At 43.2% G+C, this 15195-nt stretch overlaps 1 protein-coding gene across 3 annotated transcripts in view; it reads right to left on the bottom strand.

The window, feature by feature from the left end:
- Positions 1-15195, bottom strand: part of ATP9A (ATPase phospholipid transporting 9A (putative)) — a 102801-nt gene that overhangs the window by 43747 nt on the left and 43859 nt on the right. For 2 of the 3 annotated variants that reach the window (XM_081867566.1, XM_081867564.1), the window contains exons 5-14: positions 14312-14370; positions 13529-13580; positions 11299-11393; positions 10530-10610; positions 9994-10069; positions 8690-8766; positions 7503-7663; positions 6659-6801; positions 5209-5321; positions 2780-2992 (exon numbers count right to left, since the gene is read on the bottom strand). In XM_081867566.1, the coding sequence (XP_081723692.1) occupies positions 2780-2992; positions 5209-5321; positions 6659-6801; positions 7503-7663; positions 8690-8766; positions 9994-10069; positions 10530-10610; positions 11299-11393; positions 13529-13580; positions 14312-14370 (1070 nt within the window). The remainder of the gene's footprint in view (positions 1-2779; positions 2993-5208; positions 5322-6658; positions 6802-7502; positions 7664-8689; positions 8767-9993; positions 10070-10529; positions 10611-11298; positions 11394-13528; positions 13581-14311; positions 14371-15195) is intronic. The other variant, XM_081867565.1, reaches the window with a different exon arrangement.

Here is a 15195-nt window from a genome sequence, read left to right as displayed (position 1 = left end):
TCTGGGTTAGTGGAGTCTGTAACCTGAAGCATCTGTAACCTGAAGCGTCTGTAACCCGAGGTACACTGTGGTCCTGTTTCTGAAAAATGCTGCTGCTGCAGAGCAAACTCTTCCAGTTTATAGGGTCTTGCTTGCCTGCCCACTCAACCTGCATATTTGTAAACAATCTATGGGGGGACAAGGTAGAGGGGTGGGGGTGGGGGGGTGGACAAGGACAGAGACCATGAGACTATAAAACTGTCCCAGAGTTTCCAACCAGGGGAACAATGAGCACGAAACAATATTGGGTTTCATTCAATCCTAGTCCTACTCAGAGTAAACCTATTCAAATTAATGGGCCCTGCAAACTCCATAACAATGATTTCTTAATATGCTGGCTGCTTGGCCATTCATAATAAACATACATTCATTCATTGAGTTCAATGGGTCAACTCTGAGTAGGACTTCGCTGGGCAAAAGTGGATCGTTACTATGCTTTATGAATTATAGTGGTACCTTGCGTTACATACACTTCAGGTTACATACGCTTCAGTTTACAGACTCTGCTAACCCAGAAATATTACCTTGGGTTAAGAACTTTGCTTCAGGATGAGAACAGAAATCGTGCTCCGGCAGCGTGGTGGCAGCAGGAGGCCCCATTAGCTAAAGTGGTGCTTCAGGTTAAGAACAGTTTCAGGTTAAGAACAGAACTCCAGAACGAATTAAGTACTTAACCTGAGGTACCACTGTACTGCTCTCTACGAATTTTCAGCTTTCCGCAACTCCCCAGCTCATCCGATTGAGCGTTAACTCTTTCCGTTCACTGAATTGTATCAAGCCAGAAAATAAAAGGCTATCAACCACTTCAGAATCAGAGAGAGAGAGAGAGAGAGAGAGAAATGGACCCCTGTTTGTCATTAGTTGCTGCCCCACGCTTCAGTTGGGCTGCCTGGTCCCAGGGACTGCTGCTGCTGGCAACACATCTGATCTGCACATTCCTTCACATCCTCTAGTGCAGCGAAGTGTCGTCAGGGTTAAAGGCCAGATTGCCAGGATTCCTCCCGGGCGAGTTATCTCTGATCTGATTCTACCTATTACATTTCCCCTCTCTGTTACTGTATGGCCTCAACCTGACAGGAGCACAGAGCCCCAGAGGCTGTAACTGATCTCTCAATAAAGATGCTTTCAGGAGTCTCTGCCCAGGAATGCATACAGGAAACAAATCTAGGAAATCCTGCTTTGTGTTTCAGGAAATGAATTCTGTGCCAACTGGTAGAAATTACCCTCGCTGTTCAAAAGTTTGGTGAAGGTGGGGGGGGGGAGGAAAACACCTCCAAGGTTTTGTTCGATTCGGAGGGTAAACTGACCTTCCTGCCTTAACAATCTTTTATTGCTATAGGATTTCAAAGGCGGAGTTTGGACGCCTATTAAAGAGGCTTTTTGTGGAGTCACCCTTAGGGAATTGCTGGTTCATAGCATGTTGTATTTGAAGGTTCCTGGAAGCATCTAGCTCTTACTCAGCAACCATCTGTTGCAGAGCTGAGACATTGTAAATGATATGTGTATTTCATATTGCTTAATGCTTGCTGTGCCAATTGCATCCCCCCTCAAAACTGAGCCAGATTCTTATCATCCTTCCCTTTAGAGATATCAGATTTGTCCCCCACACAATGCTCAATAACATCTTATTTATTTGTCCTGACCTGCTTAAGACCTATTTATCCTGGCAGGGCTTTGGAGAAGGGCAGGAGTGACAACATTTGTATACCATAATCTAATGTGGATTATTACTGTAAAGTGGTACCTCGGGTTAAGTACTTAATTCGTTCTGGAGTTCCGTTCTTAACCTGAAACTGTTCTTAACCTGAAGCTTTAGCTAATGGGGCCTCCTGCTGCTGCCATGCTGCAGCCGCGCGATTTCTGTTCTCATCCTGAAGCAAAGTTCTTAACCCGAGGTAATATTTCTGGGTTAGCGGAGTCTGTAACCTGAAGCGTATGTAACCCGAGGTACCACTGTATTGTTTACTTCATTCCACAGTTCTACTTTTGCTTTTAATGTTCCATTTTGGGGTTCTTGAGCCTTCATGAGAGGAAGGGCAAAGTGTGAGACGTAAAAATCACCCATTAGGAATTTGCTTTTAAAAGGAAATGAGATTCTTGTACATTTTACTTATTTTGTAATTGTCATTTGTGCATTTTCTAAACAATGGCAAGGCAGTCTGGGCAGGACTGATGGTATAGACTAGAAGCTCCTCTCTTGATAGGGCTAGATAAATTGTATTCTTCTAAAGAAGACACAGGTGGTGCTGTGGGTTAAACCACAGAGCCTAGGACTTGCCAATCAGAAGGTTGGCGGTTTGAATCCCTGCAACGGGGTGAGTTCCTATTGCTCTGTCCCTGCTCCTGCCAACCTAGCAGTTTGAAAGCACGTCAAAGTGCAAGTAGATAAATAGGTACTGCTCCGGCGGGAAGGTAAACGGCGTTTCCGTGCGCTGCTCTGGTTCGCCAGAAGCGGCTTAGTCATGCTGGCCAGATGACCAGGAAGTTGTACGCCGGCTCCCTCGGCCAGTAAAGCGAGATGAGCGCTGCAACCCTAGAGTCGGCCACAACTGGACCTAATGGTCAGAGGTCCCTTTACCTTTACCTTATTATTCTTCTAAATACCATCAAATCTTCCAGCACTGATGCTGTCTGAAATTTAACAGCTGTGCACAGATCCCAACTAGCAATAATATCAATAGCTGCATTTGAACAAACAGTTTACAGGAAGTCAAACCATTGTTTCCAAGGCACAATTTACCTCATCAGGACTAGCAGCTTGGTACACCCTGCAAGAATCTTCATAGTGCCGCTCAGCTTCAGCCTGATCCGTCACACCATTCGATTCATAGACGGGAGTCACATTGTGGCAGAGGGCGATCGCTTTCACTGCCTCGTGGACTCTGCTGCTCAAGGTTTTCCGTACCTTGGTAGCCAGGGTGGGGCCTTTTAAAGCAGGTGGCTCCTGAGACTGCTAAGAAAAGAGGATAAAGCACAATTATATTAGCTAGGGAAAAAAAGACCTGGCTTTCATTAATACTTGTCATTTGCACAGGGGAAGGGTGGGAAGCCTAGGAATACAGGCTGAGATCCTTGATGAGCAAATACAGATTTGGTTGCAAAAAAATATGCTGAAGAATGCAAAAATAGGTCACCACGGCCACTGCAAGCTAGGACCTGGTGTCAGGGGCTGGCAAGACGCTGACAACTGACATCAATGGCATGTGGTTAAGGCCATTGCTCCAGAATGATGGAAGCTGGAATGATGGAAGTTCAACAACATGTGGCAGGCCACATATTCCGCATTCTCTGCAGTCTAGAAGCCCTCACAAGACCTTGTTTGCTTCACCTTGCCTCATCTGTGAGTCAGGCCTGCTCATGAGTCACTGAAAGACAGGGAACTAAGGCTGAAAGTGACCAAGTTGAGCAAACCCTCTATAGCTCAGTGGGGATTCCAAACCAGGATTTGAATTCAGAGCTATATCCAAAACCAATGCCCTCTCCTCCAAACCACAATGGACTCTCAAAATCAGTATCAAGTGAATATTTTTAAATGCTTCCATGCCAATGAAACCTACTGTGAAACTTTTACATAAATTTGGAAAGGAAGCAGACTTGTGGGATCTCTGTTTTCTTGCTACTGTTATGGGTTATTATTGTTTATTTCTTGTATTAGCTGCTTGATACACAAGAGTCCCCAAGCGACTTAGTAGACTCCTGAAGCCCACCTACTGGAGCCAGGTACAAATAGTTGCTTGGAGGTACGTGGGGCAGGAGAGGCTAGAATTAGGGAAGAGGGTGCCTCTGAGTATGTGCTTAGCCCAGGAACGTCTTCCCAGTCCTCATTGCATAAAAATCCACTCCAGATCTTCTCATAAACTTTCCTTCAGCAGCCTAATTTAGGGCAAAACTAGGCATCACCTTTGCCATACAAAGAGGTAATTTTAATGTTTTAGTATTTTATCTTTTGTATGTTTTAAAGTATGGCTGTGAATTTTTCATGATTTTCATGTTGCTGTTTTTCTTTTGTAAACTGCTTTGAGGGTTTTCTGTTGTTTTTTTAAATCAAGCAATGTATAAAATTCTATGGAATAAATACAATTTGCCCTTGTGTCATTGAAAGGTGGTATTCAGTTACATTCTACTCAGAGAAGACCTATTGAAATTAATGACTCTTAATGACCAAGTCTCCAACTTGGAGAGAGAGGTAATAGAAAGGCAACAATTCAAAAGCAAACTCAGTCACAAACTCTGAGTCTAGATCGACCATTGGATCCCAATTCTGCCCACTCCAGTTTGCAGCAATAAAAGAGATTCCTGACCTGAGACAACTGTACCTAAGTTTTCCTAGTTGGTCAGGAAAAGTGGGTTTCTTACAGATCCCACCACCAGTTTGGCCTCTCAAACTCAGCCCCATAAACGTCTTTTCAGTGAAATCCCTTTACTCAGCAAGAGACGGATAATTTGAAATGAACAGGGTTTTATGTTCGTAAACACACAGCCAACCAAAAAAGAAAAAACAGATGGGTCAGCATAGAGGTAGGTAGAAAGCTGATCGTTTTGATTTTTAATACTATTTTTAGAGTCTGCATCGGACCTTCCAGGTAATTTTACAATTACTAAATTATGCTGGCCACAGGGGTAACATATAGCCATCCAGTTTCCTGCTCTGTTAACCTCTTGTGTCAAGAGGACAGAAGTTTCACTTCCAGGTCAAAGGGCATAGCATGGTAACAATAATTAGAGCAATGAATCAGAACTACAGTTTAAATGAATCATGGTCAGCAAATGCTTCCAATTACCAAAGAATCTAACCTTTTAATTATATTTAAACTTATACTTGCTTGGAAGCTCTCTTTAATGTGGTTAGGGGCTGCTTTCCTCATTCTTAAATAAAGCTTTATTAGTTAAAGTTGGGTTTTGAATACAGTTTGATGCATTGAGCTGCCTGAATACTGCCTTGCTCAGTACCATGAAAGCATGGACAGAAGGGGAAAGGGACCTGCACATCTACTTTTCACGGTTTCAGTTATTGTGTGAAGGCAAGACCACAACTATTCATCATCATCATCATCATCAACAACAACAACAACAACAACTTACTGAATTCTCAATAAAAAGGGAAAATCTGGGTTAACTACATGAAGAATATGGGCTGCCATTTTTATTCTGACATTGTGCGGAGCTCACCTGTGTATATATACTAAATATATGGCTCTGAACTTCATCCATGGAGTCTAGTCCATAAGCAACTGTTCCAAGATGAAGGCGTTTGAAAACCATCTCATTCTGTGTCAGGGTCCCTGGAACAAGAGCAGAATTATAAAGTCAAGATCCAAGTAAGTGCAAAAAGGTGGAAATGGCTGTTTCTCTCTCACACACACATACCCATGCTATCGCATTTATGAAGAAAGGAAAGGCCACACTCCTTTCATTTTTTCCTCTTAACTTTTTTTCCTCATCAGAAGGTTGTTTATTTACTTATTTTACTAATTCAAGCAATTTACAGACCACTTACAACCAGCAGATCTATCAACTACAACAATAACAACCAAGGTTTGTAAATACAGTGGTGCCCCGCAAGACGAATGCCTCACAAGACGGAAAACTCGCTAGACGAAAGAGTTTTCCGTTTTGGAGGTGCTTCGCAAAACGAATTTCCTATGTGTTTGCTTCGCAAGACGAAAATGTCTTGCGAGTTCCTGCGGGTTTTTTCCCCTCCCCCCCCTTTTCTAAACCGCTAAGCTGCTTATCCGCTAAGCCGCTAAGCCGCTAAAAGCCGCTAAGCCGCTAATAGCGCTAATCTGCTAGGCCGTCAATGGGCTTGCTTCGCAAGACGAAAAAACCGCAAGACGAAGAGACTCGCGTAACGGATTCTTTTCGTCTTGCGAGGCACCACTGTATATCATAAACATATTCTTAACCATTTATGAAAAAAAAAGAAAATCTACATACAGATAATACTGCACAATAGCTATGTATTTATCAATAATCAATATGGAATTCTAAAAAAGAAAAAAAGTCTTTCTTCTCTCTCTCTCTCTCTCTCTCTCTCTCTCTCTCTCTCTCTCTCACACACACACACACACCTTAAAACATAAATCAAGCTCCCTATAATATTCTGCCCACACAATTGCTCTCACAATCTTGCATTTTCATCAGCCGCACAACCACTTTTTGAGAGGCAGCATGGCGTAGTGCTTAGATTTTCAGGCTAGGACGAGAGTTCAAATCCCCTCTCATCTGCAAAGCTCACTGGGTGACCATGGGCCAGTCACTGCCTCTCAGCCTAGCCTACCTCACAGGGTTGGTGTGAGGATAATGTGGAGAGTAGATGGGACCATGTATACCACCTTGAGCCCTTTGGAGGAAAGGTGGGGTACAACTGTAATAATAAAATAAACCAGCACACCATTACAAGAGTCTCCTTTCCTATTGTTACTTATCATTTCATTCACCTCTAACAATAACCTTTAGCTATGCAAGATGTACATTATGACTTCTTTCCCTGCAAAAATTGTATTCATTTTTTAAAAAAGATTTGTATCCTGCCCTTGGGGCGGGGGGAAGTTTTCCAGAGTAGTGAAGATAAAATAAGAATAATATTAATAAATAAAAACCAGGTCACTCTCTAACATACCCGTTTTATCTGTAAGTAAATAGGATATTCTTCCAAGTTGCTCTGGGATTGTGCTAGATCGGACTACAGTGCCAGGAATTTTAGAATCCTTCCGGATCATCCAGCTGTAAACTATTTTCCCCATGTCAAGGTTGACACGTAAACTGTAGAGAGGTGAGAAAGTCAGCAGGGAAAACAACTGAGAAACAATTCCTGTACAGTTTTTCTGATTGAAATCAATCCCTCCCCCCAAGTTCCTCTGTGGATTGAATATGTCGGTCAACTTCCCCCACATAAAACATCCCTTATACATATGAAATTAGCATGCAGTGTTTCAGGTGAATTTCATGATTCAGGAAACAGTTTTATGTGAAGGCTCAAACTCTCAGAATTCCACTCCTAGGCCCAGTACGGACACTGTAAATCGTGGTTTGCCACTTTGTGTGCAAGTGGAAATGTAAAGCACCCAATAACTTGTTAGCAGAAAACAGTCATTTGTTTCTTCACCCAGGCCTGGAAAGTATTCAAACCACAGTTTATTACCAAATATGGAAGCTTTAAAATATCATTTTGCGCACAAGGGCAGGACAATGCACACACGCCTGAGCTCATGCTGCCTCATCTGTGTAACAAACCATGGTTTGTTATGATGTCTGAACTGGGCCACAGGTACCTTACATGTGGAATCCTACTCTTTAGCGTTAGTTCTAAAAGCAGCTTTTTCCTGAAACGCAGCTTTAATGGCACTCAGAATAAGGGAGCGGGCTCAGCTTGCTATTTATGGTATAGTTCAAGTAAGGGCCAAGCAAATAAGAAGCCCTGAATAACACCACAACGAAACTAATGGGAGGGGAGAATATCATACCTAATAGGAATTATATTTGAGAAGAGAAGAAGAAATCTGATGATCTGAAGGTACCAGCGGCCAGCGAAGTGCTGAAGGGCGACCATGACAAGAGAGACCACCACCAAGGCCCCAAAGAGAATCTTGGTGAGGCAGTTCACTTCCAGATCGAAGAGGCCAATCTGAGGAGGAGAACAGCAACAAAGATATTGCTTGCAGCACACAACAGTGATGGGCTATTATTCACTCTCAGTAGTCCATGCTGAGCAAAGTCACACCCTGAGGTGTGGAGAAAGTAGATATTGCGTAGTTTCCCCTCCCCGTCTCATAAGGAACTTGGACTCATCCCTCTTTGAAGAAGGTTTCTAAGTATGTTGGATTGAACAAACTCACAAACCTCCTTGTGACTGGGAACTCTGAACAACAACTACTAGTACCACAACAACCGGGTTTTTCACCCTAAGTTCCCAGGGTAGGTAAAGGCAATTTAAACCCAACACTGAAAACAACTTACAATCACAGAAAGAAGGTGGATCCTAAAAAAATAAATAAACACCTCAAACGTCAAAAGACATGGTAAAGAGGTGCATCTTGTCAAAAGCTGTACACTGAAGGTGCCAGCTGCACCTCTGTGGGGAGGGAGCTCCACAACTTAGGGGCTGCTACCAAAATGCCCTTTCCAGGCCTCCACTCCCAGAGCTTCTGAGGGCGGTGAATGACCAAGAGAGCCCCCTCTGCTACTCTTAGCAACCAAGAGGGTCTGTTGGGAAGGAGGTGGTCTTCCAAGTATTTGGAGCCTGTTCATGAGGAGGGTTGTAATCCAGGCAAAAGCACTTACAAGCCTGCATCGATTCTCCACACAAACATGAGGAGTAGAGCGGAGCTTGGTCCTTACTTTCCTCCCTTTACATATCTTGGTCCTTCCATGTTCAGGCCAAGTACCTGAAGGCTACAGTGGCCTTAATATCAAAGACCCAATAAGCTGTTTGGGTTGCTTGCCATGTGTGAGCCATCATGTGCAAAGCCACCCCATTGAGAAACGTCAGCTCGCACACTGCATTTTTAAAGGTACAGCTCATTTAGGTGTGCCTGTGACAAACACATCCATCATACAAGTACAAATCCTGCAATTCAGGACTGGTCAAAGCTGGGAAACCAGGGTCTGCTAGATGAGAATGAGTAGAGCGGACCAAGAAATCTCTCCTTACCTTACTCCGCGGATTTGAAGTGTTCATGACACTACGCAGCTCCCGCCCTGTGTACAGAACAACTCCCACAACCGTTCCTGAGGAAACAAAAAGATTCAGATTCCAGACTGATCCCAATTGGAAAGGAAATAGTTGTTTAAAAAACAGAAAGTGGAAACGTGGAAACGTACTCCTTCAGGGGGTTGTGGTCTCTCCTTCATTGGAGGTTTTTAAGCTTCAGAAGTTAGATGGCTATCTGTCATGGATGCTTTAGCTGAGATTCCTGCATTGCCTGGCACTGAGCATTGGGCTCAGGTTCAACTTCACACCACGGGATTCCTCCCCTTGAACACTGCTGAGTGTCCAAAATTATACCAGCGCTTGAGTGCTGTCAGACCTTGACAGCAAGTACCAAACTGACATCAAATCAGATGCACCTTTTAATGCCTCAACTAAACACAAAGCTTTCTAAGGGAGAGATGCACAAGCTGCTCTAGCAGGAATAAAAAAAGAGCTCTTTCTTGAAATGCATTTACTAGAGCAGAGACTGGATAAACGTGCCCTTCTCCTACAGTTCCAATCAGCTCCAACCATTTGTCACGTTGGCTGGGTCTAATGGGAGTTGTGGTTCCATGGAGGATACAGTGGACGCTCGGGTTGCGAACATGATCCATACAAGATGTACGGTCGCAACCTGCAGTGTTCGCAACCAACAGCTGCTCGTCTGCGCATGCGCAGGTTGCAATTCGGCGGTACTGCGCATGCGCGACCGCCAAAACCCGGAAGTAACCCATTCAGGTACTTCTGGGTTTCGGCGGTCCCATAACCTGAAAAAAACACAACCTGAAATGTCTGTTACCCAGGGTATGACTGTATTAGATATTAGGCTCTTCGCTATATTAAGAGAGCTCTTCCACTCCCTGCCCTTAATGCATAACACATCTGGTCTTGCTTTTACAGGATGCTCTCTTACAGAGCAGCAAACCAGGAGGTAGCCTTTATTTGGAGATCTTTTACCCTGGCTTCCATTTAAAATCTCTTTGACACCCTTTCTGTTACAGATTTCAAATGTCAATATTGAGAGCAATTAAGGGTTATTCAAGCAGGGGATGCTTTGCCCAAAGGTTATTGGAATTCCAAAGGCTTTCTCATCTATAAATGTCCGAGGGGTAATTAGACGTCAGCTCAAAGTCCCTAGAGGTGTTAGGACAAGTGGGGAACTTCATCCCAGCCACTAATTCCCACTGACAAGAGATGATTATTTAAATTGCAAAGGGAGTTTTTAAAAATTGCTAACATACTCCCGACATTTACTCTAGCCTTACCTGAAGCAATCACTGTGCTGGCCCACAGGGTGTTTTCAATGCTTAAGCTCTCGTTCACTGGAGGGTCACTGTCCTCCTGAAAGAGTTACCCAAAAATAGTCAAAATAGCACTATCAACTCATGGGGGAAGTATGTACAAGCTTGGGGAAATGCAAGTCAGGAAAAAAGTTTGGGTGGAACTCCAAGTGTGGCGTGTGATTGGGGTGGGAGGGAATAGCTTAATGAGACCTGAACATGATTGTGGGAGGTGGAAAACTAAGGAGACGGGCAATGGAATGGAATAACTTAGAAAAGGGAATGAATGGCTGGCTGGCTCCCTGAGCAGCAGCACTCTGCACTGCAATGTTTTGTTACAAAAGAACAGCAACTCATTTGTCCCAGAAAGCACAAGGCACTTCTGCGAGTCATGTTTTATGATCCTCGCAACACACTGAACATCTCCAACCTCTTTTGAAAGAATCCGGACGTTGTCTCCACTACCCCAGGGTTCTTAAGAGACACGTTTTTAGATTTCTGGCCCAACAGCAACTACTTACTCTAGTGAAAGTGCCAACAAAGTTGTGGATATCAATGTTAGGCTCCTCTGCATACACGTATGATCGGATCTGGAGAAGGTCCTATGGAGAAGGATAAAAATGAGTTACAACGATGAGTTAAAAACTTTGCTGTTTAAAGCAAGCCCTCTTTTCCAAATAAATGATAGGCACTTCTGAGGAGGGGGAGGCAGGAGAGGAAGAGGAAACTTCTTTTAAATTAGTGAAATATGTACACCAACTTTCCATCTAATTGACTATTGTGGTTAGAGAATGCTTCAACATGCTTTGTTTTTTACAGATGCCATCAATCTCATATGGCTGCATTTTAGAGGGCAGTGGTTAAAAACGACAAATTAGAAATAATAATAATAATAATAATAATAATAATAATAATAATTTATTATTTATACCCCGCCCATCTGGCTGGGCCTCCCCAGCCACTCTGGGCGGCTTCCATAAAAACCAAAAATACAGTAAAATATCACACGTTAAAAACTTCCCTAAACAGGGCTGCCTTAAGATGTCTTCTGAATGTCAGGTAGTTGTTTATCGCTTTGACATCTGCTGGAAGGGCGTTCCACAGGGCGGGCGCCACTACCGAGAAGGCCCTCTGCCTGGTTCCCTGTAGCTTTGCTTCTCGCAATGAGGGAACCGCCAGAAGGCCTTCGGCGCTGGACCTCAGCGTCCGGGCAGAATGATGGGGGTGGAGACGCTCCTTCAGGTATACTGGACCGAGGCCTTTTAGGGCTTTAAAGAAAACCTTACGTACAGAAGCAGTGGGCAGCCTCTGAGTGCAGCTGACAGGCAGGCGCAACTTCCAGTCTGTTTCACCATCCAGCTGATCCGTACGTAGAAAGCAGGACCCTGTGGGTTTTAAATCTGTGTTAATGGGGCTTTGGTGGTTGCTCTTCAAACTGCATCTCAGAGGCAGCTACATATTTAGGGAGAGAGTGTTCCAGTAGACCTTGTGGACCTTGGAGCTGGCCTCAGGCACCAGGCCTGTTGATAGACCAACTCTGCATTATAAAGATACAGTGGTACCTCGGTTTAAGAACAGTCCTGTTTACGAACGATTCGGTTTATGAACTCCACAAAACCGGAAGTAGTGTCCCGGTTTGTGAACTTTACCTCAGTTTAGGAACAGAATCCGAACAGTGGAAGGGCACTGGCGGTGGGAGGCCTCATTAGGGAAAGTGCACCTCTGTTTAAGAACGGTTTCGGTTTAAGAACAGTCTTCCAGAATGGATTAAGTTCGTAAACTGAGGTACCATTGTATTCCAGAAATGAAACCTTCATCTGGTTGTGTTCAATTCCTGGCATACCCAGTAAGATGGATCAGAGAGCTTGTGAGGACAAAAGACCTCTACCTAAGATTCATAAGAGCTACTGCTAGATGGACAAATAGACTGAACTGGTATGAGAGCTTTCTATGCAGTTTAAACACTCTTACTGAATAACACCACACCATCTTGTTTCATGTGGCATGCCATTGGTTCTTATAACAAAACAGAACCATGAGCCAGAATCCTTCATTGCCCCTTCCTCCTCCTCCATGATTTGCAGATAAGATTTAATTTAATCAAATCTACACATTTTGAAAAGTTGTTTGTCTTATTACAACAACTTAAGAGGTGCCAAAATGTATAGCAAACAGATTTTGAATGACGACTCCCGAGATCAAGAAGTAGGTTTCAAAAATGCACAGTTTTTTCGGTTTCTTAGAATTCCCAAGCAATGCCGGGCACATTCCTAGTGCAAATTAAGCAAAAACCACGTAATTTGCTTGATTTGCATGTGCCGCACAGATTCAAGAGCTTAGCACAGCAGCCTAGAACAGGGTGACTTGTGCTATGTTGCCTGGGGCTGATAGGAGTTGTAGGCTGGATCTACACAGCTATTTTAAAAAGTTATTTTTAAAAAGTTATAAAAGCTCACAATGGAAATTATCATTGACTTCTGATTTCAGCTCCACGCCGCCACCTGGTGTCACATTGTTATAATGCATTTATAACGTTATAAATTGACTCATGTAGCTGAGTCTGTAGTCCAAATTTTTTGGAGGGAACCAGTTTGGAGAAGGCTGGCGTTAAGCATGGAGGGAAGGACCGTATTTACATGGCATTCTCCAATGCTGCAGTCTATTAGCTCTGACCATCCACACTGGCCCCATCCACACCAAATGGAAGCAAACCTACTAGGCATAATTCACCCAAGCCAGTATCCCACTAGGGGTGTGATGTGAGCAGAGGCTTTCCTATTCATCACCTCCCTCCTTCTTTGGCATGGCTGCAAGCCTATCAACCCAATTGCTCCAGTGCTTAGGGTGGCTCCATGTGTGCCTCCCCACTGCACTTTTGATCAGGGTCATTGTCTCCGTATGACCCACAAACAATTTGACCGCGGCCACCAAGACTGTAATATGACTGCACTTGAATAAACACTGCTACCGGCAGCTGTCCGCTTGATAAATATTATTGCACACAGACAGGGTCCCAGTGTCTGCAAAACCATGCAAGCTTTTTTTTTTTTAAAAAAAAAAAAATCAAGTCATTTCTTTTCTTGCAGTTCTTCTTGGGGGCCAAGTAAATAAACATGAGAAGGAACCCCAGGATGACCGCTTATATAATAATCTATCGGTTTTAAAGGATGCATTTTTCACACTCTGAATAAATGGTGGCACATGTTAAAAGACAAGCCAGTATGAGGCTCCCAGTGAGCGACGGTGTGCAGCATCAATCTCCTTTATCCTCGCATTGCCTGACCTCACGCAACAGGACACCCTACAGGATAAACTAATTGCTATGGTTTGAACGATCACAAATGATAAAACAAGGACAGTAGCCACGCTATCGAAAAAGGAGCCTCTGAATCGGGCAGACATGCTAAGCCTAAAAATCGTATCCACTTGGGTTACGTTTTCAAAACGATTCTTTTGTCCCATAAAAACAACAACAAACCACCATTAAAGATCATTTTCACTATTGGTTCCAGATGTTTACCGTTCTTTTCCGACGTCCTGAGGAAGATCATGTCAGCAGGGACCCTCTGGTTCTGTTTTGAGAGATGGAAGGTGGGTTCTGAATGTTCAGCATACAATCAATGGCTACTAGTCACTGCTTAGTAAACTAGGCATCCCATAGGCCTTTTGTTGGCCACTGAAATGGTGGGCTTGCTGGGCCTTTGGTCTCACCTGGCGGGGCTCTTGTTATATTAACTGGTGCAACAGAGTGGTTAAGAAAAGCACTTTTTTTTGCCATTATCCTCCACACGATTATGATCACATAAAGGAAGCTGCACCTGTTGGTCTAACCCCATATTATTAATTAAGTTAACAATATGGGTGGGTGCTATAAAATATAAAGAGCATTTCCGCATATTTTATTAAAATGTTATCCTTATTTCTATGATAATGCTGTGCATTACTACGTTGAAGACTCTGAAACATTTAAGCTAGGGTGTTTATGTATTATGAGAATTTATATGCCTCCTTTCATTTCAAAATGAAATGTCAAGGCAGTTCACAATCTAAAACAACAGAATATTGCAATAAAAGCAGCCCAGTGAAGCAAAGTTAAATTTATCAATCACAGGAACCTGGAAGGCCAGGAACCAGTGTTAATGGTCAAGAAAATGCTCAGCTGAAGAGGTACATTTTCAGTGTCAATAGTGTTAGGAAAAGAGAGACAAAAGGATAGTGTACAATGTCAGACTAAGCTGGCTCTCCCTCCCAGGATGCTAGAAGTCATAAGAAAAGTATAAAATCTTTACAAATCCATATGTACCTTTTCCACAATAATAAGGTCCCCAACTTGAATACTGGAACTTTTCACTTTTACTGTGCCTGTTGTGGGGGAAAAGATACACTTTAATAACATTCATATCTCTCCCATGTTGTTTACCTTGGTAGCACATTTCGGAAATATGTGGAATCAATATTTTTGCCTTAAACTGCAGCACCATTAAAAGAACTTCAAAGTAAGTGGTTGATTGACTGAAATTGTCCTCCAAAAAAATAAAAATCAATCAACTAAAATTTCTTCTTCTTTTATGTTGATATCCTGCCCTGCATTTCTAACATCTAAACTTATATTTTATTTACTTAAAAGCATTTATAAAAAGCTTAATATTTAAAAATATTTTAATCAGTATACCATACATAATATAAAAACAATTAAAACAGCATCCTAAAAACAGAGATGCAACACAAAAACTAGTAAACCAGAATTAAAAGGAAAAAACCCACCCCCAAACCCAAAGTCAATTTTATGCATCAGGGAAAGCCTAGGTAAAGAGATATATCTTTACAAGACATCTGAAGCAGCAAGTGGCTACTATTTAACATAAAGCAGAATGAAGACCCTCTGCACTGTAGGGGCGATGAAAACAAAATCCTATTTCCAGGTCACCACCCTGCAATATTTTGTAGGGTCTAGTCCAAGGGTCCCCAAACTAAGGCCCGCAGGTTGGATAAGGCCAGAGGGGGACATTTATCCAGCCGGCAGTGACCCCCGCCACCCGCTCTTACCGGCACTGCGCTGCGCTGCTGCCCACTTGCAGACTGGAAGAGCACCAGAAATAGCTTGTGCGCATGCGCAAGCTTTATTTCTGGTGCACATCTGGGTTGGAGGAGGCCCGTGCACATGCACACAAGCTATTTCCAGTGCTC

The sequence above is a fragment of the Podarcis erhardii genome (assembly GCF_964252035.2).
Source record: "Podarcis erhardii genome assembly, chromosome: 6".
In the NCBI taxonomy this organism is placed as follows: domain Eukaryota; kingdom Metazoa; phylum Chordata; class Lepidosauria; order Squamata; family Lacertidae; genus Podarcis; species Podarcis erhardii.
The sequence above is the reverse complement of the archived record's forward strand: the minus strand, read 5'-3'. Positions and strand labels throughout refer to the sequence as shown.